Source organism: Pan troglodytes, chromosome 4 (assembly GCF_028858775.2).
Source record: "Pan troglodytes isolate AG18354 chromosome 4, NHGRI_mPanTro3-v2.0_pri, whole genome shotgun sequence".
Lineage (NCBI taxonomy): Eukaryota > Metazoa > Chordata > Mammalia > Primates > Hominidae > Pan > Pan troglodytes.
This window is the reverse complement of record NC_072402.2, coordinates 35,240,196-35,265,310: the sequence shown is the minus strand read 5'-3', so window position 1 is coordinate 35,265,310 and position 25,115 is coordinate 35,240,196. Positions and strand designations below refer to the sequence as shown.

The 25,115-nt window shown below is 38.1% G+C and overlaps 1 protein-coding gene across 9 annotated transcripts in view; it reads left to right on the top strand.

Annotated features, from left to right (window-relative positions):
• Window positions 1–25,115, top strand: part of MSH3 (mutS homolog 3) — a 221,810-nt gene that overhangs the window by 139,899 nt on the left and 56,796 nt on the right. For all 9 annotated transcript variants that reach the window (XR_008547940.2, XM_054684241.2, XM_054684239.2 and 6 more), the window contains one exon: window positions 18,668–18,825. Coding sequence is in view for 8 of the 9 variants with exons in the window: in XM_054684241.2 (XP_054540216.2) it covers window positions 18,668–18,825 (158 nt within the window). In the remaining variant the exon portion in view is untranslated. The remainder of the gene's footprint in view (window positions 1–18,667; window positions 18,826–25,115) is intronic.

The window sequence follows — 25,115 nt, the reverse complement described above, 5'->3', positions numbered from 1 at the left end:
AGGTGGCAGAGATGTGTGGCATGGTGCATTTGGCTGGCCATGAGAGGGGGATGTGAAGGGAAATACTTTGAATGACATCTAGTTTAATTTATAATATGGATTTTCATATCATAACAAGACTTGTTGGTAGTATATAATGCATGTCTTAGTCTGTTCAGGCTGCCGTAACAAAATATCATAGACTGAGTAGCTCATAAACAACAGAAATTTATTACTCAGAGTTCTAGAGGCTGGAAAGTCCAAGATCAAGGTACCAGCAGATTCAGTTTCTGGTGAGGGCCTGTTTCCTGGTTCCTAGATGACACCTCACATGGTGGAATGGGTAAAGGGTCTCTTACTCATGTATTCACACAGTGGAAGGGATAAGGGGTCTCTCTCAGGCCCTCATGAACTTGTCATCTCCTGAAGGCCCCATCTTCTAATACCATTGCCTTGAGGGTTAGGATTTCAACATACGAATTTGGGAGAGAGACAAATATTCATACCATAGCAACCTAAGACCCAATGTCTATAAACTTGTGCATTCTTTTTAGGAAATTTTTATATGTGGTAGTCAAACAAGTTAATAAGTACCAATCTTTTTATTGTCTTTAAAAAGAAGACTATGTCTTTGAGAGGCCGAGGCAGGAGGATTAGTTGAAGTCAGGAGGTCGAGACCAACCTGGCCAACATGGCAAAACCCTGTCTCTACTAAACATAAAAATTAGCTGGGCATGGTGGCGCCTCCCTAAGATTCCAGCTACTCAGGAGGCCGAGGCAGGAGAATTGCTTGAACCCAGGAGGCCGCTGCACTCCAGCCTGAGCAACAGAGTGAGACTGTCTCAAAAAAAAAAAAAAAGAAGACTATGTCAACATAAGAATTTTTTTTTTCAGTTCTCATAATACCAGTAGGATATAGCTTTTCTTGAGAAAGTAATATAAGTTAAATATAAACTAAGCAACTAAATATTAGAACTATAAGTTTCTTAAAATAATTTCCTGTTACTGTTTCCCTGCCCATCTACTTGACCTCAAGAATATTACCCTTGGGATTGACTTATTTCTTTTTTTCTTTCCTTTTTCATTCTTTTTCTTTCAAAACGTATGTTACACTTTAATAAAGCAAGATTTGAAGAACTAAAATAGCCTTCTGTCTAATTACAATAATGTTTTAAAGAAACATTGAACTCTTACATTTAAATCTTTACAAAATAAATGGAGTAATTTTTTTTTCAAGCAGGCACCTCAGAATATTCCAGAATATTCGTTTCTATTACATATGCTTTTTCTAACTTGAGTAGGAGTTGATATAGAACTGTTGCTATGGTGAAGTGCATTCTATTTTTCAGGGTAAAAATTTATATATAGGGATAGTGTTGAGAAAGAACTTACGTAAAATTCAATTTAAAATATTTTATGGATGTTAATTATAAAATATACCCTGAAAATAATTTCAAAGTTAAATGACATTGTTGTTTTTGATAATCATGTGGTTTTAAGAACTGGTGCTTTGTACATGTAACTATAAGTATACTTTTCTGTATTCTGTATTACATGAACTTATTATAGTGCTTCTGAATAAGCCAACTTTCTGCCCGCTTTTCCTCTCCCAGTTTTAAGAATACTTTTTAAAATACTGTTTCTTTTTGTCCCCTTCCTTGATTCACTATATAATCCAAGCATTTATACATGTGGTCACCGCTGGAGCTCCCTCCTCCACCCTGCCCACCTCCATGGATTCTCTACTCTGCAGCCACAGGGCTTCTGGAACATGCCATGCCACTCTCCCTTTTGAATTCATACTTCACACTCCAGCCAGATTGGACTTCATGCCGTTCCCAAGTCACTGTGCCTCTGGGACTTGGCAGATGGTATTCCCTCTGCCTAGAATGTCATCTTTCCCCACCCCACCCACTCCCGCCTCACACACTCCAACATCCACCCACCCAACGCCCACCCGACTCCCCAGCTCTGGCTTGTTCAAGTCTTGCCTTGGATGTCAGCTCTTGCACTCAGCCTTCCTTTGCCCAGCTGGGATGGGTAACCCTCTCACATACCCTCGCCACTCTATTTCTCCACATCTCAGTACTTATTCCACCAAATTATAATCATTCTTTTTTTGTCTGCCTTTCCCAGTGGACTGTAAGCATGAAGAGAACAGGGACTACATCTCTGTCACCTATGTGTAATCCCAGGATCAGTCACAGTTCTCTGGCACATAGCTGGCACCTAATCAGATTTAATAAATCAATAAGGATTAGCTAGAAGCCTTCAGCAGTCTCCAAGTCTCACTTGAAATTTTTGCCTTTTATTTTCTACACAAAATGTTTTTTTTCAGGATATTATATGGGGATTGCCCCAATTTACAGAATAATTTTACTGTCAAACTAAAAGGGAAATTTGGGATCTTTTAGTGTAACCACGTCTTCATACTTCTGAGTAAACTATGGTTCAGAAAGGGGAAATGATCTGCCAGAGGTTGCTCAGGTTGGGTCGTCTTGAACTGTTTCCCAAAACATAAACATATTTTAAGGCAAGCCAGTGCTTTCCAACCTTTTTCACTTTGCATCACACAGAAAATGATAGTATTTTAATGGAACCCTGGATTAAAAGGAGAAGGAAGAGGTTGCTCAGAGGCCAAGGAGGCTGGCCCAGGGACTGTGGCCGCCCCAGCCCCACCCACCACCTGTGGGTTAAGGGGTCAGTATCTTGGCACCCCTGTCACCTTGTAAGGCAGCCCAGGACTGCTGCTTAGGGAAACCCCAGTGAACCCACTGCAATCTCAACTCTCCCAGGATTGTTTGTTAAACCAAATGACTCTTTTTTTTTAGTGGATGGATTTTCAACAGCAGTTAAAGTTGGGGTTTTCAGTTCATTTGTAGGGTTTTTGTTTTTAGTATAAATAATATAAATTTCAACTAATGGAGGGGAGGGGAAAGAGTGGTTGACAGCTTCTCAGTTTGTTGGGTGGGAAGAAAATGAGTCAAACGTGCACAACAGGAAGATTCCCAGGAAGCGCTCGAACCCTGTAGCTCTCTAGCCCAAGCAGAATTCACAGCCCAGGTGTTTTATTGCTGGGGCAGGGTAGACATTGAGATGCTAGTCACAGTCCCTTCTTGTGAGATCAAGATGGGCCTAGGGTGCTTCAGTCATTAGCTCCGCATGTGGTATGGAATGGGTGCTCACACGTTTGTTACATGAACAAGTGCTTGAAGCTGGTAAAGATGAGGACAGATTTCCCAATTCCTTCCCTTATCTCAGTACAAATAATGTCTAGCTGGCCCAGAAATACTTGCTTTGGCTGTATAAAAGTTTAAAAGACTAGTTACAGTAATATTCATAAGCTGTTGACAATTTGTGCCTAATTACCAAGTGGAACAGTAATAATACATACCATAAAATATGTCTGAGCTTTAAGCTTAATTTAATTCCATGGCTATATTATATTCTCACAGATTCTGCTGTAAAGGTGTTTTTCACATAGCATGATCTTTGAATCGTGGGCCCATGGATTAAAATTCTAGGAAACATTAATGGCAATTGAATACTGTTTTCTTGTCAGTCCTTTCCTCTGGTTCTCCTCTCTCCTGCTTCTGAAACAATGGATAGAGAAGGACATTTGTCTGATAGAGTGTTCTGACCTGCACCGCTGTCTCTGCCCAGAATGGCCCTCCCCTCTCTTCTTATCTCTTACCTGTCTGCATTGATTGGACTCACTGTTCCTGCAGGACCCAACAAAACACTGCCTCTTCCTGAGAGCCTTCACCATCCACTGGCCAGAAAAAATCCCTTTCTATTCAAGCACTTTCTTTGCTCTGTTTTTAAAGTTCTCACATACTACTTTTGTTATACAAGTGTAGTGGGAAAGTGGCTCACAATGGTAGGAGATTTAAATTAAAATCCTGCTCTGCTGTCATTTCACTCTCATTTTGGATAGACCACGATTACTTGCTGGGCCTTAGTTTCCTCATCTGTAAAAGGAGGTGGTTAAGCTGGGTCACAGCCAGCCCTCACACCCAGGGGAATGTAAATTGGGCAGGATCCAGGTGTTGGAGGGATTTAAGTCCTGACTTTGGCATCTCAACATGCAGCTGGTGCCGCTCTCCAGCTTCATTTTCCCTCTTTCTGTTTCTAGTTCACCTTGGGTTAAAAGTGCAAAGATTTGGCTGAGAGCTTGTCTGGAGGAGGCTTTGACTCAAGAGTCTCTTACCATAACCTGCTGTTGATTGACATTTTCGAGGAATAAAACACTTTGAAACTACCAAACTTTTTCAGCAGTCTGCAGCTGTTATAAAAATAGTTCTCCCATAATTCTTCTTTAAAGACAGTTGTCAATATTTATACCTGTCAAGGAGGATAGCACTTTTTTTTTTTTTTTTACAGAAAATTAGCTTTTCAGGTCTTAGAAATTAACATGTGACAGTTTTATTTTATTTTTTTTCTGCTGTACATCTGCTGACTTCAGGGATATTATGACTGTCCATTATTCTAGTGTACTCAATGATGAACACATGGAGTGAAAGCATGTCTTCTCCTATTTAGTAGTGACTATGATTCCCTGTCATTGAGCAAGCGTCCCCATTGAGACATGTCAGAGGATGAACTTCACTTAACATTCCAGTTCTGCGACTTAGTTGCTGGGAAAGATATTTAGCTTTAGGCCTCTGTTTCCTCACCTGTATAATGGGAATCCAGTAATATTAGTATTACCCTGTGACATTGTTGTAAGAACTAAATGAAGTGATACATAGAAAATCATTAGCACAGTGCCTGGCACTTGTTATCTGTGATTTTCTTAAGATATCTTGAAGTTTGTCTTTTATTTTTAGATCTTCTCTTCCCCCACAGAAGTTGACATTCTATGTGGAAGTTGCTTAGTTATCACAAGTTTTAACTCACTGTTTAGATACTGGATAAACAATACTAAGATCTTATTGATTGATGCTATTCAGACAGATATTGCCAAAACTAAAGGGAACACTTAATAGAATGTACTTCTAGTCTCTTCATAGGTTTGCCAAGGCAGTCCTCTCTAGTTGTTATCCAGCAACATAGTCCCTTCAGCGCAATACTTCCAGCTTTTGTTTGCTATCATTAATTAATTCATTCATCCCCCTTTAGTTTCTTGAGAACTTGCTCTGTGTGTGGCCTCCTTAGGCTTGGTGCTAGCCCAGCTTTGGGCACTGTCTAGGCCAGTCTGGTATTCCCAGTAGGCTCCAGAGTGTGTGGAGAGGTGGTTATTGCCAACTTTCAGATTCTGGCTATTTGGTTAGAACATTCACTCATGCTAACTGGTCCTGCCGATAGATTTTATGTGTCTTTTATATCTGGGAACCCTTGATGTGCGCTGCCTCAAATACGCACGATCTTTCTAAAAGAGATTAGCACATTAGATGAGTGAAATTTCTTGACCATTTCCTTACTTATTGTGTCATCTTGGGAACCGTGGAAACAAGGGGGTCATATATTCTTGACAGATTTTTATAGAGAAAGCAAATGATTGTTTTTGAAATGTAAACATGGTGGAAATCTCTGCTGTAATGCCTTTTGTGTATTACATTCATCTCTTTGATCTATTTATTGGGTGCCTTCTTTGTGCCAAGCCTTGTTCTAGGCAACGGGGATGAACTAGAAGACACAATTCCTGCACTCATGAGAACTTACTTTCTAGAAGTGAGATTGGTAATAAATAAGCAAGAAAATTCAGGTAATTTCAGAGAAGGTTGAAAACAAAATAAAATGGGCTGATGTGATAGAGAATGACAGAGCAGAGGGGCTTCTGTAGATTGGGTGGTCAAGGAAGGTGTGTCCTGGGAGTTGATGTTTGAGTGTAGACCTGTAGAAAGGCCTTAAGGCAGGAATGAGCATGTTGTATTCTGGCAGGTGGAAGGAGAGCAGAAATCAAGTCTGGCTAGCACCAAGTGAACATGGTGGAGGGTGGTAGAAGAATGGATCGGAGGCAGACATGGCCTTTAGACTGTGACCTTTAGACACTTAGAAGTGCTCTGAGGATCTGGATGAGGGCTTTTAGCAAAAAACAAGTTCTGTTTTACTTTTTATGACAGTCACTCTGGCTGCCCTATGGAGAGTGGATTGTGGGCAGAGGAGAAGCAGGAAGACCCAGCAGGAGCTACTGCAGTCACCTGCCTGGGCAGTGGCACTGGGCATGGAGACAGGAGGTTTTATTTACCTAGAGGACCTCCTGATTCTTCAGTCGTGTGTCTTTTTTCCTGCTGGTGTTTACTAGAGTGCCTGATGTACAACTTATCTCGTGCTGGCAGTCTCTTAGGGCTTACTAAGAAAGCCACCATGTTGTCACCTACAAATATTTGAGTTTAGTGGGTTGAACACATTTAGCTTCTAAAGCCTTGAAGTTAGTTCTTCTTTGACATCCTCAAATCCTGGGGCAGGGGTGGTGGGGGCTGGAAAAAATCTGTCTCTACAACAGTATCCCCAAGTCTGACCAGGTTCACCATGCACCACTTTTCCCAGGTACTTCATGCAAACGAATTCCACAACTTCTCATCTTCCAAACAAATCTGGCACAGAGCTCTGGTGCCAATTTAATTCCTGCTCTTTCATTCCACCCAGGGCCACATATTCAAGCAATGTACCTGAATTTAGGATGAGAGATCTTATTTAATTCAACTCCCTGATTTTAGAGGGGAGGAAACTGAAGCCTAGAGAGGTGTATTGGCTTGTCCAAAGTCCACACTAGAAACCACCTTTCTTTTGTGGGCCAATTCTTTATTCATGTTTATACTTTTATTTTCACACTCTGTTATTTTCTTGCTTATCAAGGCTCTCATAGAAATTGACGCCACAGTGAAAATTTTTGTATAATACTTGACATAGTATGCATTCAATGAACAAATGGTTGTTAGTACTCTCATTGCTGTAGAATCCATTTACAAATAAGTGTTAGATTAAGATTTGAAATATAAAGAAAGGGAGGAAATTGCTCCTTAATTCCAAAGATAGCCACTGTTAACATTTTGGAATGTTTCCTTTGTCTTTCTTTGTAATTTTTTTAAAGAAATAGCCATTTTTTATATACAAATTTTTATATCCTGCTTTTTTAGTTAATATTATAACATGAATATTTTCCTATATTCTTAAAAAGTCTTAAGATAACTTTTAATGGCTTCATGGTTTTCAACAATATGGATATACCATAATTGCCTTAATATTTTCTCTGTTGTATCTACTCTTTGCTGTCATGAATAGTCCTGCCATGGTACCTCACAGAATTGATTCTTTAAAAAAAAAAACAAAAATTGGGGGCACATAGTAGGTGTGTATATTTATGGATTACATGAGATATTTTGATACAGACACCGAATGTGTAATAATGTTACCCTCACATGAGGGTAACTGGGGTATCCATCACCTCAGGCATTTATCCTTTCTTTATGTTACAAACAATCCAGTTATACTCTTTTAGTTATTTTTAAATGTACAATAAATTTTGTTGACTATAGTGACCGTGTTGTCCTATCAAATACTAGATCTTATTCATTGTATGTAACTATATGTTTGTACCCAAGGACCATTCACCTTCTTCACCCCTACTACCCTTCCCAGCCTCTGGTAACCATCCTTCTGCTCTTTATCTCCATGAGTTTAATTGTTTTAATTTTTAGTTCCCACAAAGAAGTGAGAACATGCAAAGTTTATCACTTTGTGGCTGGCTTATTTCACTTAACATAATATCCTCCAGTTCCATCCATGTTGTTGCAAATGACAGGATCTTATTCTTTTTTTATGGCTGAATAGTACTCCATTGTGTAGTGTACCACATTTTCTTTGTCCATTCATCTGTTGATGGACACTTAGTTTGCTTCCAAATCTTGGCTATTGTGAATAGTGCTGCAATAAACATGGGAGTGCAGCTGTCTCTTCAATATACTGATTTCCTTTCTTTTGGGCATATATATATACCTAGCAGTGGGATTGCTAGATCATGTGGTAGTTCTATTTTTAGTTTTCTGAGGACCTTTAACTCTTATCCATAACAGTTGTACTAACTTACGTTCCTACCAATAGTGTACAAGAGTTACCTTTTCTCCACATCCTCACCAGCATTTGTTATCGCATGTCTTTTGAATATGTCATTTTGACTGGGGTGAGATGATATCTCATTGTAGTTTCAATTTGCATTTCTCTAATGATCAATCATGTTGCACCTGTTCATATGCCTGTTGTTTGTGTGCCTTCGTTTGAGAAATGTCTATTAAGATCTTTTGCCCATTTTAAAATTTTTTTTCAGTTTTTTTCCTGTTGAGTTCTTTGAGCTCCTTGTATAGTCTGGTTAGCGTTCCTTTATCAGATGGATGGTTTGCAAATATTTTCTCCCATTCTGTGGGTTGTCTCTTCACTTTGTTGATTGTTTCTTTTGCTGTGCAGATTTTTATTTAATAACTTGATGTGATCCCATTTGTCCATTTTTGCTTTCGTTGCCTGTGTTTGTGGGGTATTTCTCAAGAAGTTATTGCCCAGACCAGTGTTCTGGAAATTTTCCCCAATGTTTTCTTCTAGTAGTTTCATAGTTTGAGGTTTTAGATTTAAGTCTCTAATCCATTTTGATTTGATTTTTTTACATGGTGAGAGGTAGGAGTCCAGTTTCATTCTTCTGCATATGGGGGTATTGAAGAGACTGTCTTTTCCCCAGCATATGTTCTTGGCACCTTTGTCAAAAATGAGTGCACTGTAGGTGTGTAAATTTGTTTCTGGGTTCTCTATTCTGTTTCATTGGTCTCTGTGTCTGTTTTTATGCCAGTACCATGCTGTTTTGGTTATATAGCTCTGTAGTATAACTTGAAGTCAGATAATGTGATTCCACCAGTTTTGTTCTTTTTGCTTAAGATGGCTTTGGCTGTTCAGATCCTTTTGTGTTTCCATATAAATTTTAGGATTATTTTTTCTGTTTCTGTGAAGAATGTCATTGGTCTTTTAATAGGGATTGCATTGAATCTACAGATTGCTTTAGTTAGTATGGACACTTAAACAATATTTATTCTTCCAGTCCATGCATGTGGAATATCTTTCCCTTTTTGTGTGTCCTCTTCAATTTTTTGCATTAGTTTATGTAGAGCCCTGGGACCTTGAATGAACATAGGTTGTAGTCAGACAGTGGTCACCATGGGCCTTGGGTGAGACCCAGTGTTGTGATGGCTTCAGGTCTGACCCAGTGAGCATTGAAGAATTAGGTATTTATTGTAGCCTTCACAGTCTAGCTTGTTTGTACTTGTTCTTGGGAAGGCTTTCCAAGTATTCAAAGGGACTTGAGTGTTCTGATCTAAATCTGTGGTCACTGCAGCTATGTCTGCATTAGGGGGCACCCCAAGCCCAGTAATACCGTAGCTCTTGTAGACTCTTAGAGTTACCACCTTGGTGGTCTTGCATAATATTCTGGAAAATTCCCTGGATTTCTAGGCAGAGACTCTTGTTCTCCTCCTTTACTTTCCCCCAAACAAACGGAGCCTGTCTCTGCTGAGCCACCTAGAGCTGAGGGAGGGGTGACTCAAGCACCTCTGTGACCACCACCACTGGGACTGCACTGGGTCTGACCTGAAGCCAGCAGAACACTGGGTCTTACCCAAGGCCCATGGTAACCACTGTCTGACTACCATCTGTGTTCACTCAAGGTCCTAGGGTCTACAGTCAGCAGGTGGCAAATCCAGCCTGAAGGGCTATCATTGTTTATACCACCATGCCTGGCAATAGTGAATGATACTCTGGGAGGGAAGTAATTAATTTGACCTTAATGATATGTATATGATTAGGCAGCCTTGTTCTTTGTTAGCCTTCAACAATAGGGATCTTTTTGGTCACTGTCACAGGAGTGAAGACAGAATGACTTACCTTGTAATGTTTGTTTTCTGATACATTGGGCCAAAAGACCCGCAGGAATCCACCCGTCATCTCCAGAAAGTGAAGTTTTTATTTGAAGTTTGTTCTAGTCTAACAACTTTCATCACATTTCATGTTTCAACAGATGCCAAAGCAAAGCACTGAGTGTGTTGGTATTTCTGTTGCCTGCTTCAGCAGTGTCTGGCTCTCAAAGTTGTAGCCTTGCTACCTAACCTGAGACCAAAACAGCCAAGAGCGTTAAAACTGGTATGTGGGTTGGGAAACAAACATAGTGATCAGGCAAGCCATTTTAGAAGGGGTGGTGGAAAAAACTTCTCCATACACTTAAGTCTTCTTAATATTATTTTTTACTTTTCAAGCATCTAAATTTCCCCTAATGCACACAATTAAATACTGAAATATACATTAGAATTTATTCATTAGAAAATTTGAGATACTCTACACTTTAAATTGAACTTGTACCGTAGAACTTTTAAATGATGAGGAATGTGTGTTTTATAGTTAAAAGAGATTACTTAGAGTAATCTTTTGTCTTCACTTTCAATATGATGCCCCCCCCCACCTTTTTTTTTGAGATGGAGTCTTATTCTATTGCCCAGGCTGGAGTGCAGTGTCTCAATCTTGGCTCAATGCAACCTCTGCCTCCAGGGTTCAGGCGATTCTCCTGCCTCAGCCTCCTGCCTCAGCCTCCTGAGTAGCTGGAACTACAGGCATGCGCCACCACGAGCTCATTATTGTATTTTTAATAGAGATGGGGTTTCACCATGTTGCCCTGGCTGGTCTCAAATTCCTCAAGTAATCTGCCCACCTTGGCCTCCCAAACTGCTGGGATTACAGGCGTGGGACACTGCACCCGGCCCCAATATGATGCCTTTTGATGACAAAAAAAGCCTTAACTTTAATGAAGTTGAAGGTATCAGTCCTTCCTTTTATGGGTGAATGCTTTTGTGCCTTAAATAGGAAATTATTTCAATCCCTGAGGTCTTAAACATATTCTCCTATAATTTTTTATAAACATTTTAAAGTTTAATTTTCAAATTTCAGTCATTAATCAGTCTACTCAGAATTTATTTATTTACTTATCTTTTGAGACGGAGTTTCACTCTTGTTGCCCAGGCTGGAGTGCAATGGCGCGATCTCGGCTCACAGCAACCTCCGCCTCCCAGGTTCAAGTGATTCTCCTGCCTCAGCCTCCCAAGTAGCTGGGATTACTGGCATGTGCCACCACACCTGGCTAATTTTGTATTTTTGGTAGAGACGGGGTTTCTCCATGTTGATAGGCTGCTCTCGAACTCCTGACCTCAGATGATCTGCCCGCCTCGGCCTCCCAAAGTGCTGGGATTACAGGCGTGAGCCACTGTGCCTGGCCCAGAATTTATTTTTATACATGATATGAGTTAGGAATCTAATTTCATATCTTTCTATATGGATAATCAATTGTTTTGTACCAGTTTTCAAATCATCCTTTTCCCATCAGTTTATGGAATTATTTATCATATATTAAGTTTCCACATTTTTATGGGGCTGTTCTGAACTCTTATTTTTCACTGGTCAGTGTTTGTCTGCAAGCCAGAATCACACAAGCTTATTTGATATAGCATCATAATAACTTTTTACATCTGTAGGGAAAGTTCTCCCCTCCTATTCTCCTAATAGAATTCCTAATTTATATTTAGCTTTTGCTCCTCTCTCTATTTTAGAGTCAACTTACTCAGTTAATTGGGGGGAAAAAATTGAGATTTGTATTGGAATTGCATTGACCCTATAGATCAATTTGGGGAGGAGTTGACATCTTTATGATACATATGTGAACATATGAATATGTCCCTCCATGAAACCAGTAGATACAGTCAGTCCTCACTTGACATTATCAATAGGTTCTTGGAAACTGCTGGCTGGGTATGGAGGCTTACATCTGTAATCCCAGGACATTGGGAGGCTGAAGTGAGAGGATCACTTGAGCCCAGGAGTTCAAGACCAGCCCGGGATGGGGAGACCTCATCTCTACAAAAAAATTACCTGGATGTGATGGCACCCACCCATGGTTCCAACTACTCTGGAGACTGCGGCAGGAAGATCTCTTGAGCCCAGAAGGTTGAGGCACAGTGAGTCATGTTTGCACCACTGCACTCTAGCCCAGGTGACAGAGCAATACCCTGTCTCAAAAAAAAAAAAAAAAAAAAAAAAAAAAAAGGAAAAGGAAATAACTGCAACTTTAAGTGAAATGACATATAATGAAACCAATTTTACCATAGGCTAATGGATATAAACAAAGTTAAATTCCTATGTCATATTTCTGGCCACAGAAAACATCATCAAACTTCTAAATAAAGACCCAACACACTTCTAATATTAAACATTGAAAAAAGTATGAACTATGTGTTTAAGAAAGATTAATAAAAACAAATAAGATTATTGGATACACAATTTTTGGTAAATCAGGGAGTGACAGAGGTCATAGTGATGGTGGGTTAAATCAAGGAATAAATGTTTCCATAGTGAAAATTGTGAGAAGTACCTCCTACTACCATGCAGCTCAAAAACGAGTAATACGTGTGGCAGACTTGCTTATCACTTTTGTGTTACATCAGTTTATTGTCATGCATTTGTATGATTATCACCTGCCTTATGAATTTTTACTTGACAATCATTTGTATTCATTCATTTTCCAACCCACTTATTCCATTTTGGAGTCATGGGTAGCCAGAGCCTATCCTGGCAGTGCAGGGCACCAGGCAGGAACCAGCCCTGGACAGGATGCCATCCCATCACAGGGCACACTAACAGATACCCACCTCAGACCGGGGCTATTACACCAATGAACCTAACTTGTACATCTTTGGCATGTGGGAGGAAACTGGAATACCCAGAGAAAATCCACACAGGCATAGGGAGAATGTGCAAACACAGTGGCCAGGCTGGGAATTTTTTTTCCCTTATCAATTTTGTAATGAAATGACATTATTTGAGGACCTGCTGTATTTTTATTTTGGTTTTAAGTCCTTTCAATAAAGTTTAAAAGTGTTCTCTATAAAGGATTTTTACATCTTTTATTAGATTAATTACTAAGTACTTTTTGTTAGTATATAGGTCATATCTTTTTTACAATAGTCTTCTAATTATTTGTTGCTCTTACAGAAAAATGCAACTGAGTTTGCATCTTGATCTTAAATCTAGCCATTTTGCTAGAGATCCTCTCATTAATTATAATACTTTGTATAGAGATTCCTTTTGGTTTTCCTTGTGGACAGCTATGTGATCTGCCAATGACAGTTTTGTTTTGTCCTTTCTCATCCTAATGCCTTTTTATTGTTATGTTTTTCTATCTGGGACCTCCAGGAAAATGTGGATATTGTGTCTTGATTGACCTAAGGAAAGGCTTTTACCATTTCACCATTAAGCCTGTGTTTGCTGCAGGATTTTGGTAGCTAGCCTTGACCTGGTTGAAGAAGTTGTCTAAGGGTCATTTTGTTCTCTCACTCACTCACCACTTAGTGGTGGATGGTGTCGGGAAGAAACCTGTTTCCCAGCTAAATAAACATGGTTTAAATATTAGAGCTGTGAAGTCTAAATTTTTATATGATATTTTTTCTATATATACAAAGAATTGATTTTTGTATATCAGTTACCTCTGAAATCCTGAAGTTCAAATAAACTAAAAACTTCATCATTCCCTATTAAATTCAGGAGAAATGAAATGCTCAAAGAACATATACATGATTGTATAGTTTTAAAAGCCAGCAGTTTCTGTGTAGTTCAATATAAAAAATGTTATTCCTTTTGAAAATATTGGAAAGTGTCAGACTTACTTACTTTGGGTAATATATCTTTTTCATATATATATATATATATATATATATATATATATACACACAATCTAAATTCGAAGAGAGTAATATTTCTATTCATGTAAATGCCATACACATTTTACTCATCAAGGCCTTCAAATAAGTTTCACATCTGACTTTTACATTAGGCCTAAGCCAAATGTATTTTCATTTGTTTTAGTTCATTTCTTCTGTTTCAGTTAATTAGTTTATAGGGTATTGGGACTTCATGTGGCTGCTTTGGGCATCTTTTATTTTTAAGAATTTATGATTTATAAAAATTATAGCATTTATAGTTTCAAAGGAATTTCATATATATTTTCTTAATTGTTTTAAACTTTACAAAATGCACGTAAGGCTAGGATTTCTGTTATTTTTAAATTTTACAGATGAGAAAATGAAATGTATTTAGCCAATGGCTAAGCCAGAAATGGAACCTCAGTCTTCTAACTCTAAATGGTATTATAATATGCTTTACCACTACAAATCTTATTAAATTATTTTAGTTTACCAGGCTAATACTTTTAAAGAATACACTGTCAAATTATTGATTCTCATTGCATGAAAAAGCCAAATTGAACAATAAGTATAAATACTCTTATCTTTCAAGGTATTGGAAGGCATAGGTTTCTACAAAATAAAAAGTGTATATTTTTTCTTTTTTTCTCATATCTTTCTAAACTACCGATTTAAAAACATTTCTATTTCTGCATTTCCATTGGTCCCTCTCATGTGCTTGTTGAATTTGGTAATCCCATTTGAGACAGCCCCTTTAACAATGCTGTCACAGTTCAGGGAGCCTTGACATGATACACGTAACCCTTCTGTGCGGTATTCTCTCTGGCATTACATTCTTAGATTACATTCTCTCTGGCATTACATTCTTTCACTTTCCATTTTGTACTTTTCTCTATTGCTTTATTTGTATGTAATGTTCTGAAGTCCAAATAACAAAATGTCATTTGGAAGTTATGTGAATTATTCCTAAATTACATAAATGTGTTTGTAAGGAGTTATTGAATTGTTTGTGATGGTGATCCATGAAATAACTAAGAAAATTTATTTGATTTTTTATGATTTCAGCCAATGAAAAAGTATAGAAAACAGTATAACAGACACCTATTTACCCATCACACAAATGTCATAGAGATTGACGTTTTGTAATATTTAGGAGTTTTTTAAGTAAATAAAAAATTGCAGATACAGCTAAGGTCATACGTAATTAACTGCTATTCCTTTTTCTCCATCTTCACCTCTTAACCTACATGGTAACCATTATCCTGATGTTATTTATTATCCTTATGCATGGTTTTTATTCTTTTGTTTGACATACATATATATATATATAAACTAGCAGCATATAATCATGTTTTGTGTATTAAAAAAAGGTACATTAGGCCGGGCGCGGTGGCTCACGCCTGTAATCCCAGCACTTTGGGAGGCTGAGGCGGGCGGATCACGAGGTCAGGAGATCGAGACCATCCTGGCTAACACGGTGAAACCCCGTCTCTACTAAAAATACAAAAAATTAGCCGGGCGTGGTGGCGGGCGCCTGTGGTCCCAGCTACTCGGGAGGCTGAGGCAGGAGAATGGCGTGAACCCGGGAGGCGGAGCTTGCAGTGAGCCGAGATCGCGCCACTGCACTCCAGCCTGGGCGACAGAGCGAGACTCCGCCTCAAAAAAAAAAAAAAAAAAAAAAAAAAAGGTACATTAATGTCTCACTGAGCTTATCTTAGTATTCTGCATTGTAAATAATTGTTTTAACAATTGTACAAGTAGATCTATTTATTTTCCTCACATTAGACAATTAGATTATCTCTATTTTTGTCGGTTATGAATACATACAAACAATATTACAGTGAACAGTTTTATACATGCCTTTTTGAGCACTTGTATGTTTCTTGGGTAGATGCTTAAAAGAGGAATTGCTGGGTCATCTAGACCAATATACACAATCTTTAACTTTGCTAGGCGTTTCCATATTGCTCGCCATATCTTGACAGCATACTGTGTTGAAAAGACTGTCCTTTGTCTACTGTGCTGCAGTGTCACCTTTGTCATAAATCAAGGAACTGTATACATGTCAATCTGTTTCTGTGCTTTCCATTCCACTGGTTAGATATGTATGTCATTGTGCCAAATCACACTACTGTAATTACTGTAGCATTATAATATTGAGTCATCCAGTTCATGAACATGGTATATTCCTTCATTTAATTAGGTCTTCTTTAATTTCTTTCAATAATGTTGTGTAGTTTTCTGTGTAGAGACTTGCTCATTTTGTTAGATTTATTCCTAGGTATTTGATTTCTTTTGGTACTATGGTAAATTGTATCATTAACAATGTTTTATTTTGAATTACAGGTTGGGCATTCCTAATCTGAAAATCTAAAATCTGAAATGCTCCAATGAGCATTTCTTTTGAGCATCATATTGTTGCTCAAAAAGCTTTGGATTTCAGAGCATTTTAGATTTTATTTGTAATGCAAATATTTCAAGATAAAAAAAAAATTGAAATTGGAAACACTTCTGTCCCCAAGCATTTTGGATAAGTGATACTCAACCTGTGTTTTTTGCTAAAATATAGGGGAAAAGTTGATTTTTGAATACTGAAGTTGTATCCAAAATTCAATTTTTATAGATTTCCTTGGATTTTCTGGGAGCACAATCATGACATATAGGAATAATGAGTTTTATTATTTACTTTCTAGCCCTTATACCTTTTATTTTTATTTCCCTCTCCTGCCCATTTGTTTCACAAGTGAATGTTGAATTTTATCAAATACTTTCTCTGTGTTATTGGAGATAATTGTATGGTTTCTTTATTCTGTTAATGTGGTGAATTACATTGATTGGCTTTTGATTATTAAACCAACTTTGTATTCCTCAAAAGCTCTAAATGGTTTATATAACCTTGGATTGACTTATTAATAGTTTATTAAGAAGTTTTGCATGTATATTTATGGGTGAAATTGGTCTGTAATTTTTCTTGTAATGTTCTTATCAGGTTTGATAAGATATCCAAATCTGAAATTATTTGGGAAAAATTCTTGTTTTGTTCTCTGGAAGAATTTTTGTAATATTCATGCTATTTCTTTCTTAAATGTTTGCAAGAATTCAGTAGGGATGTTCTCTGCATTTAGAGTTTTTCTTGTGGAAGGGCTTTTACAAATGTAATAAATATAGGATTGTTAGATTTTCTATTTCTTGTGTCGTTTTGTGATTTTTAAAAAAGGAGATAGACATATTAAAAAAGAGATTAAAAAGAGATTAAAGAGATTAAAAAGAGATATAAAATATTTGATCATGCCAATATTTGATGGTTTTATGACAGGCTTATTTTTTACTCTCTGTAAAATTCATTTTATTTTTATCATTAGTTTTATCATTCTGCTTATACCAAACTACTTTCCAGGTTCTTATTGTGTTAAGCTCTTTCTGTCACAAGAAACACAGGTATACTCAAGTTCCTTCAAGTAATGGAGATATATTAGGTGCAATATAAAGCCATATGGAGCCTTAAGAGAAAGGAATTACACAGGAAGAGCAGGATCTCTAGCACAGTTTGGCATTAGGGAGACTGGAAATGTGTGGCTAATTAGAATATGATACAGCTTTAGGGATGGAACAGGTTTTCTTTTTATCCGCCATTAGTAACATGTTATAAGGCTTTACTTTGATACCCAGTTGTTTGTGTGAAGTTTCTCACTTCCTTTTGGCTTTTGTCTATCTTTTCTTCCTTTCATTACTAATTACCCTCTTTACCCCTGGTCTAAATAATTTTTCATCATAATTTTTCATCATACCTTTTATTTTCTCATAACTACTTACTTATGATCCCCAGTGCCTTGTGGCCTGGTTCTGTGATTCTTTTTAGCCTCTCTTCAAGTTACCAAGTAATTGAACCTCACTGGTTCTCAGTTAACTCCCAAAAGATTATTTGATTGGCCTAGTTTGAGAAGCTTTTATGCTAGGCCCATTGGCTGGTTCTGGCTTTTTCTTTTTTGAGATGGAGTCTCACTCTCACCCATGCTGGAATGCAGTGGTGCTGTCTTGGCTCACTGCAACCTCCACCTGCTGGATTCAAGTGATTCTCATGTCTCAGCCTCCCGAGAACTGGCATCATCACACCCAGCTAATTTTTGTATAATTGGGGTTTTGCCATGTTGGCCAGCCTGGTCTTGAACTCCTGGCCTCAAGCGATCCACCTCCTTGGCCTCCCAAAGTGCTGAGATTACAGGTGTGAGCCACTGCGCCTGGCCAGCTTGGCTACTCTTGACCAGGGAGCTATTGCCAAAATGTGGGATTCACATAGCCCAGAGCATGGATGCCCTGGGCTAACTCCTCTGCCAAGGGCTGTAGTTGGACAGTTTCCCTTAGCAGGGGTGTGTACCTGGAAAATACTGTAATTGATCAGTACAGAGAAGTTCTAGAAAATTAAGTTGTTGCAAGAGTTACAATTCTGCCTCGTTCACATGCTGTGGTGAATGCTAGTAAATAATTAAATGCTGATAAACCAATATCTAGAATTTGATGTTATATCTTTTAGTAGTCATCTACCTATAACTGAAAAATTGCTGCCAAAAATTACATGTGCTGCCAACCCCAAATAGGGCCATGGGCAATTAGATATGTAATACCTGTTGTTTTAAGATGGACAAATGGAAATTGATAGTCTTTAAACATAAGCAATAGGGAGAATATGCACATAGGCAGATTAAAAAATGCTTAATGAGAAAGCCATAGCAGTTATCCACTTCTGGTCTTATTTCCTTTTTAATACCCAGGAATAGCTGTGTGTACTGCTAAGAATTCACTTTTCTGCAGTATCACACAGTTCAGGTTGAAGACAGAGGACTGCTTTCCTTTTGTGATATTTATGCTACAAAGTAATGTTTTGCCTAATGCATTTCCACTTATGAGATAAATTGTGGATATTATCAAAAACTTTTCTGGTACAATAAGTGAAATTCCTTTCTAATTTTCAGGAGGACTCAGAGAGAGTAATGATAATTACTGGACCAAACATGGGTGGAAAGAGCTCCTACATAAAACAAGTTGCATTGATTACCATCATGGCTCAGATTGGCTCCTATGTTCCTGCAGAAGAAGCGACAATTGGGATTGTGGATGGCATTTTCACAAGGTAAGTACGTTAATTCAGTTTGCATATATTCTTGAAAATAAGTCAAGCCCACATTATCGCATGAATTTTCCTTTTGTGTACATATTTAGATGCTCTTAAAGCACTCAACATTTAGGAGCTTAAATAAATTATTTCAAGGCCGGGGCACGGTGGCTCACACCTGTGATCCCAGCACTTTGGGAGACCAAGGCAGGAGGATCACTTGAGTCTAGGAGTTTGAGAGCAGCCTGGGCAACATGGCAAAACCCCATCTTGACAAAAAATGAAAAAATTAGCCAGGAACCTGAGGTGGGAGGATCACCTGAGCCTGGGGAGGTTAAGGCAACAGTGAGCCGAGGTCACACCATTGCACTCCAGCCTGGGCAACAAAGTGAGACCCTGTCTCAAAGAAAAAAAAACAAAAAACAAAAACAGAAAAAAAACCCACGTTATTTTTATTATGACTGTTAATACTAGAAAAGACTTGAGTTAATTTTGTCTAATAGCTTCCAAATTATTTTTAATTATTGAGTTATTTTATTTTATTTATTATTATTATTATTTGAGATGGAGTTTTGCTCTCGTTTCCTAGGCCAGAGTGCGATGGCACTATCTCAGCTCACTGCAACCTTTGCCTCCCCAGTTCAAGCTATTCTCCTGCCTCAGCCTCCTGAATAGCTGGGATTACAGGTGCCTGCCACCACGCCCAGCTGATTTTTGTATTTTTAGTAGAGACAGGGTTTTGCCATGTTGGCCAGGCTAGTCTTGGACTCCTGACCCCAAGTGAGCCGCCCGCCTTGGCCTCTCCAAGTGCTGGGATTATAGGCGTGAGCCACCACACCCAGCTGAGTTCTTATTTTGAAGAAAATCTTTTGTAGAAAATCAATATTTAAGCAGATAAAAACAGATCTGCTCTGTCTTCTGGGGTAGAAGGCTTGGAGACTTGGCTGTTAGGCTCTGTAGAGCACAGTCTGAAAACTAGTCCATCCTCCCCATTTTAGGTGCAGACCTGAGACAAACTGCAAAAGGCATTGGACCAAGATCATTTTGTTGATATCCCTTTTTACTCTATGAACATTACATGCAACTGACTAAGTCTTACCCTCAATGTGTAAACCTAAATTTTATGCCATGTTAGGAATATGAGTGAAATATCCTGGCTTCACTAAGGAGAATTCGTAGTTTAATCTGTTTAACACCTTCTGATTTATCAGTTCTTAAAGCATTGTGTATATTTCTTACATGTACATTTCTAAAAAGTAAATACAGTCTCTGTGCATAGTCAAGCTTTGTGTATAGAGTGTCTTGAGTTGTTGTCCAGCTACATATTTGTATAATATTTGACTGTGGAATCACATCAGAATATATCACATGCTAATATTGATATTCTTGAGTAGACACTAAAATGCTTTAAAGCTTCATTTTTCATCTGAGAGTGAACAAAGTACCCTGAATTCTGTTTGATGCCATGTCACCAAATAGGTGTTATTCTGATCCCCATATATGTTTAAATTAACTCAAAATAAGAAATTTAAAGAGTCTTTCTTTAGTTCTTAAGACTTAATTGATTTTCTATTTTATAAGAAAAACAAACCAGGTATTTTATTTTGGTTACAGTATTAAGGAACGTAGCAGAGATATTTAGTAAAGAAAAAAAAAAGAGAAAAAAGAAAAAAATTATTGGTCAATATAAGGGGATTTGCCTGGAAGGGAATCTTGTTACTGAACCGAATAGCAAGAATGTTTGTAGATACAAGTAAAATAAAAGAAGGGTTTATTTTTGTCATATAAGGAGAAGGTTGGAGGTGGGTAGCTGCTTCTGGTGTTTCAGTGGCTCTGCCATTTCACTGGCCTTTCCCTCAGAGTTGTAAGATTGCCGCTGCAGCTCCAGGCATCACATTCCTATTCACATGAGGTAAAAAGGAGAAGGGACTGCCATAGCTTCCCCACACCCTTTTTTTTTTTAATTTTTTTAGGACATAGTAGGTTTTTAGGATCCTCCCAGAAAACTTACCTTTCACTGACCAGAACTGTGTCTCATGGCCATAGTTGCAAGGAAAACAGAAAATAAGAAGGTAGTTTTTGTCCAGCTTTTAAATAGAGTTAAGCACAGTAATTGGGAATACAATCAGTGGTAATCAGAAAATAGTTTCTGTCACAGGGTGTGGAATCAGTAATAATAGTAACAGCCAACCTTCATGATATATTTACAATATTAGTGTAATATTCTTATCAAGGTACAGGCACTGTTATGTGCACCTTCTATAGAGTACTTTATGTAAGTACATTCAATGAGTACATGTCTAAGCCTTCTAAACCATGCTGATTTCAAGAAATTGGAGTATTTATCCATTCATTTTCATTTATTCATTCATCCAACATGTACTAAGTGAATACCTAACATATGGCAGGCACTGAGAATACAAAGGAACCACAGTTTTTGATTTCATGAAAGCTACGTAGTGGAGAAAATCAGCATTAACCAAATAATCACATAAAGAAATGTAAAACTGCAGCTATGACAAGTCAATGAAGGCTATATGCAAGATGTTAGGACAGGCTGTGATCCTGGGATATGATCTGGTCAGGAAGGTCAGGGGAAGGCTTCCCTTAGCAAGTAACTTTTGAGTGCCTATCTGAAGGATGAGTGTAAGAAGGAAGGAAGTATATTTGAGAGAGAGCATGTGCAAAAGTCCTTTAGCATAAAAAACATAGACAATGAGTGAAGGGTGGTCCTCCAGGAGAGCAAGATTCTAGGTGAAGCATAGCCATGTCATTTTAGGAGTTTATCCTAAGAGCCATGGTAAACTATGGAAGAATTTTAACCAGGGTTTGGCACGATTATGTCTGCATTGGTTACACTGTAAAGAATGTCTGGAGAAAAAACCAAGTAGATCAGAGGAACCCAAAGAGCAGGCTCTTTTGGTGGTCTTGGTGAGAGGATCAGTAAGTAGCTTGGATTAAGTTTGTAGTGCTAGTTTAAGTGGAAAGGAGTCATATTTGAAATATATTTGGGAAATAAATCACCAGGACTTGGCGATAGATAGGGGTATGGCAGCTGAGATAAATGGAGTTGTCAGAGATGACATTGACTTTGTGCATCTGAATGGTGAATGGTGACATTTACTAGAAGAGGATGTTTTTTCATAGATTCCGACGTTATCTTTGTATATAATAAGTAGAATTATTCTGAGACATTCAAAGGGAGCTATCATATAGTAGGCAGTGGATATAAAGTTTAGATTTCAGACAGAGAGATCAAAGGTAAAGATGTAAATTTGTTGTGAGACATTTTTGTGTACGTGATTGGGTGTGGATGAGATCATCTTGACAGACAGTATGGTGGAGAAGATTAATGTTCTGAGACTGAACCTTAAAACCGCCAAGATTTCATAGTTGAGTAAGAAGTTAAGGTTGAAAACCAACAAAGGAGGTGTAGCCAGAGAGGCAGGAGAGAAAAACAGGACATTACAGTGTCATGGGAGCGAGGGGGAAAGAGTGCTTCAAGAAGAAAAGTAGTGGTCAACAGTGCTGAAAGGTCAGGTGAGTTGAAGCCTGAAAAGTCACCTTTGGTCTTAGCAAAATAGCTGTCACTAATGACCTTAGCAGGAGCTGCTTTCGTGGAGTGGTGGGGCCACACTGCAGTTAAAAGAGGGCTAAAGAGTGAGTTAGAGGTCAGGAAGTAGAGGGGGTTAGTACAGGTGATACTGCAAAGGTTGGCCAGGAAGAAGACAGGAGAGATCCAGTGAGGGACTTGTTTTTTGTTTTTAAATGGTAGACTTGAACGTACTTCAGTGGGCTATCCAGTGGGATATGTTATTTCCAAGAATTTATGATTCTAAAAAAAAAACAAAAAATAAATTAATCACCTTTGGAGGATCCTAGAATGAATCCTAATGATACTTAAAATCAAAATATCATTAGTCACTTGGAGGTTGAAAACTGAAAAATAAAGATCCAAGCAGGTATCCTATCTTTTCAAATAGGTAACGGGGAAGTTTCTCTTTATAGAAATGTTCCAGCCAATAAACCAAGCAGGAATGACAAGAATTAGAGTATCACCCTTTTTGCAACCCCTGATGTAATAACAGATTTAAGTAATAATCAGAAATGGCTGCTAATGTCACCAAAGCAGAGACAACCAGACATTAGGTAAAAGTTTGTGACAACTTATGATGTCTTCTGGCCAAAAAAAATCAAACTGAATAGTCGAGCATGGTGGCTCATGCTTGTAATCCCAGCACTTTGGGAGGCCAAGGTGGGTGGATCACCTGAGGTCAGGAGTTCAAGACCAGCCTGGCCAACAATGGCCAACATGGTGAAACCCGTCTCTACTAAAAATATAAAAAATAGCCAGGTGTGGTGGCGAGCACCTGTAATCCCAGCTACTCCAGAGGCTGAGGCAGGAGAATTACTTGAACTGGGGAGGTGGAGGTTGTAGTGAGACAAGATCACGCCACTGCACTCCAGCCTGGGCAACAGAGGAAGACTCCATCTAAAAAGAAAATCAAACTGAAACTGTTCAGACCTCTAGATCTAGATACCAATTTACAAGAGAAAAAGAGAATAGAGGAACATGTTAAACACCACCATGGGGGTACTGTCAGCAAAATCTAGACTGTGGGAAACTATAGCACAAATGACTGGTGTTTTTTTTTAACAAATAAATAGCAATGACAAAAAAAAAAAAAAAAAAGGTGGGGGAGAGAGGGAAGAGAACCTGCATATTAAAAGAGAGTTAAAGACCAGTCACCCAGTTCCAACATACAGATCTTAATTCAATCCTGACTCAAATACATAAACCTTTTTTTTTAAAGCACTAGTGAAACATTTAAAAATTTTTGAGCACTGACTGGGTATCTAATGATACTGAAGAATTACTTTAAAAAATGTTTAAGTGAGATAAACAGTGCAATGCAATGGTTATGATTTAATAGAAAAATCCTTACTTTAGTGATACATGCTAAAATGTTTACATATTAAATGATTTGCTACCCAAGATATACATCACAATAATCAAGGATGGATAGGGAAATTTGGTAGGATAGAGATGAAATGAGATTGGCCATGAATTGATCATTGTTTGAGCTTGATAATGGCTACATTGGAGTTGCATTATGCATTTTTCTTTATTGTACATCTTTGGATTTTTTAATAAGTTTTTTTGTTATTGTTCTGGGATTTAGCCATTTGAGAAAGAGATAAGATCCCTCGTGTAGGATAGGCATTGTTTCAAACTGTGCGTATGAAATCAGTGCATTGAATTGCAATTAGCATTTTGGGGTAATACTTCCTAGATAGTGCTTTGTGTTCCACATCATGGCATATCAGGGTGCAACCAATGTCCAGTTGACCCAAATAAGCTTTTTTTTTTAATGCAGTAGAATGGAGTAGAAGAAAAAGTATCAAAATCATTAATTTATAGCATGTGGCACAGAGGTGGAGTTATGCAATAAGAAGGCCATTACATTTCTGTGTCATCAGTAATGACATAGAAATTATAATGGTATTAGGAGATGTTAACATTGGCCCAATAATGAGATTTAAACTCTGTTGTGCTAAAAACATATGTATATATAGGACAAGTCACCCAGTTCCCCATATATATGTGTGTGTGTGTGTGTGTATATGTATATATATGTGTGTGTATATATATGTATATGTGTGTATATATGTGTATATATGTATATATGTGTATATATGTGTGTATATATGTATATATGTGTGTGTATATATATGTGTGTATATATATGTATATGTGTGTGTGTGTATATATATATATATATATATTTTTTTTTTTTTTTTGAGACGGAGTTTCGCTCCTGTCGCCCAAGCTGGAGTGCAATGACACGATCCCAGCTCACTGCAACCTCCGCCTCCTGGATTCAAGCTATTTTCCTGCCTCAGCCTCCTGAGTAGCTGGGATTACAGGTGCCCACCACCACACCCAGCTAATTTTTGTATTTTTAGTAGAGAGGGGGTTTCGCCATGTTGGCCAGGCTGGTTTCAAACTCCTGACCTCAGGTGATCCGCCCGCCTTGACCTCCCAAAGCACCGGGATTACAGGTGTGAGCCACTGCGCCCGGCCAAAAACATATTTTTATTAAAACCTTAGTGCACTGTAGTTTTATGCTAGACGTTAGGGATACAAACCTGAATAAGATAATTTACCTGTCTTTAAGGCCATAGGGCCTGTGTCCCTGCATATTCTTACTGAGTATGCCAAGAAAGCCCCTGTCTTTAAGGAGCTCAAGTGCAGTAAGGGAGATGGAGAAGCAAATCTTTACAATTCGGTAAGACCATGCAATGCT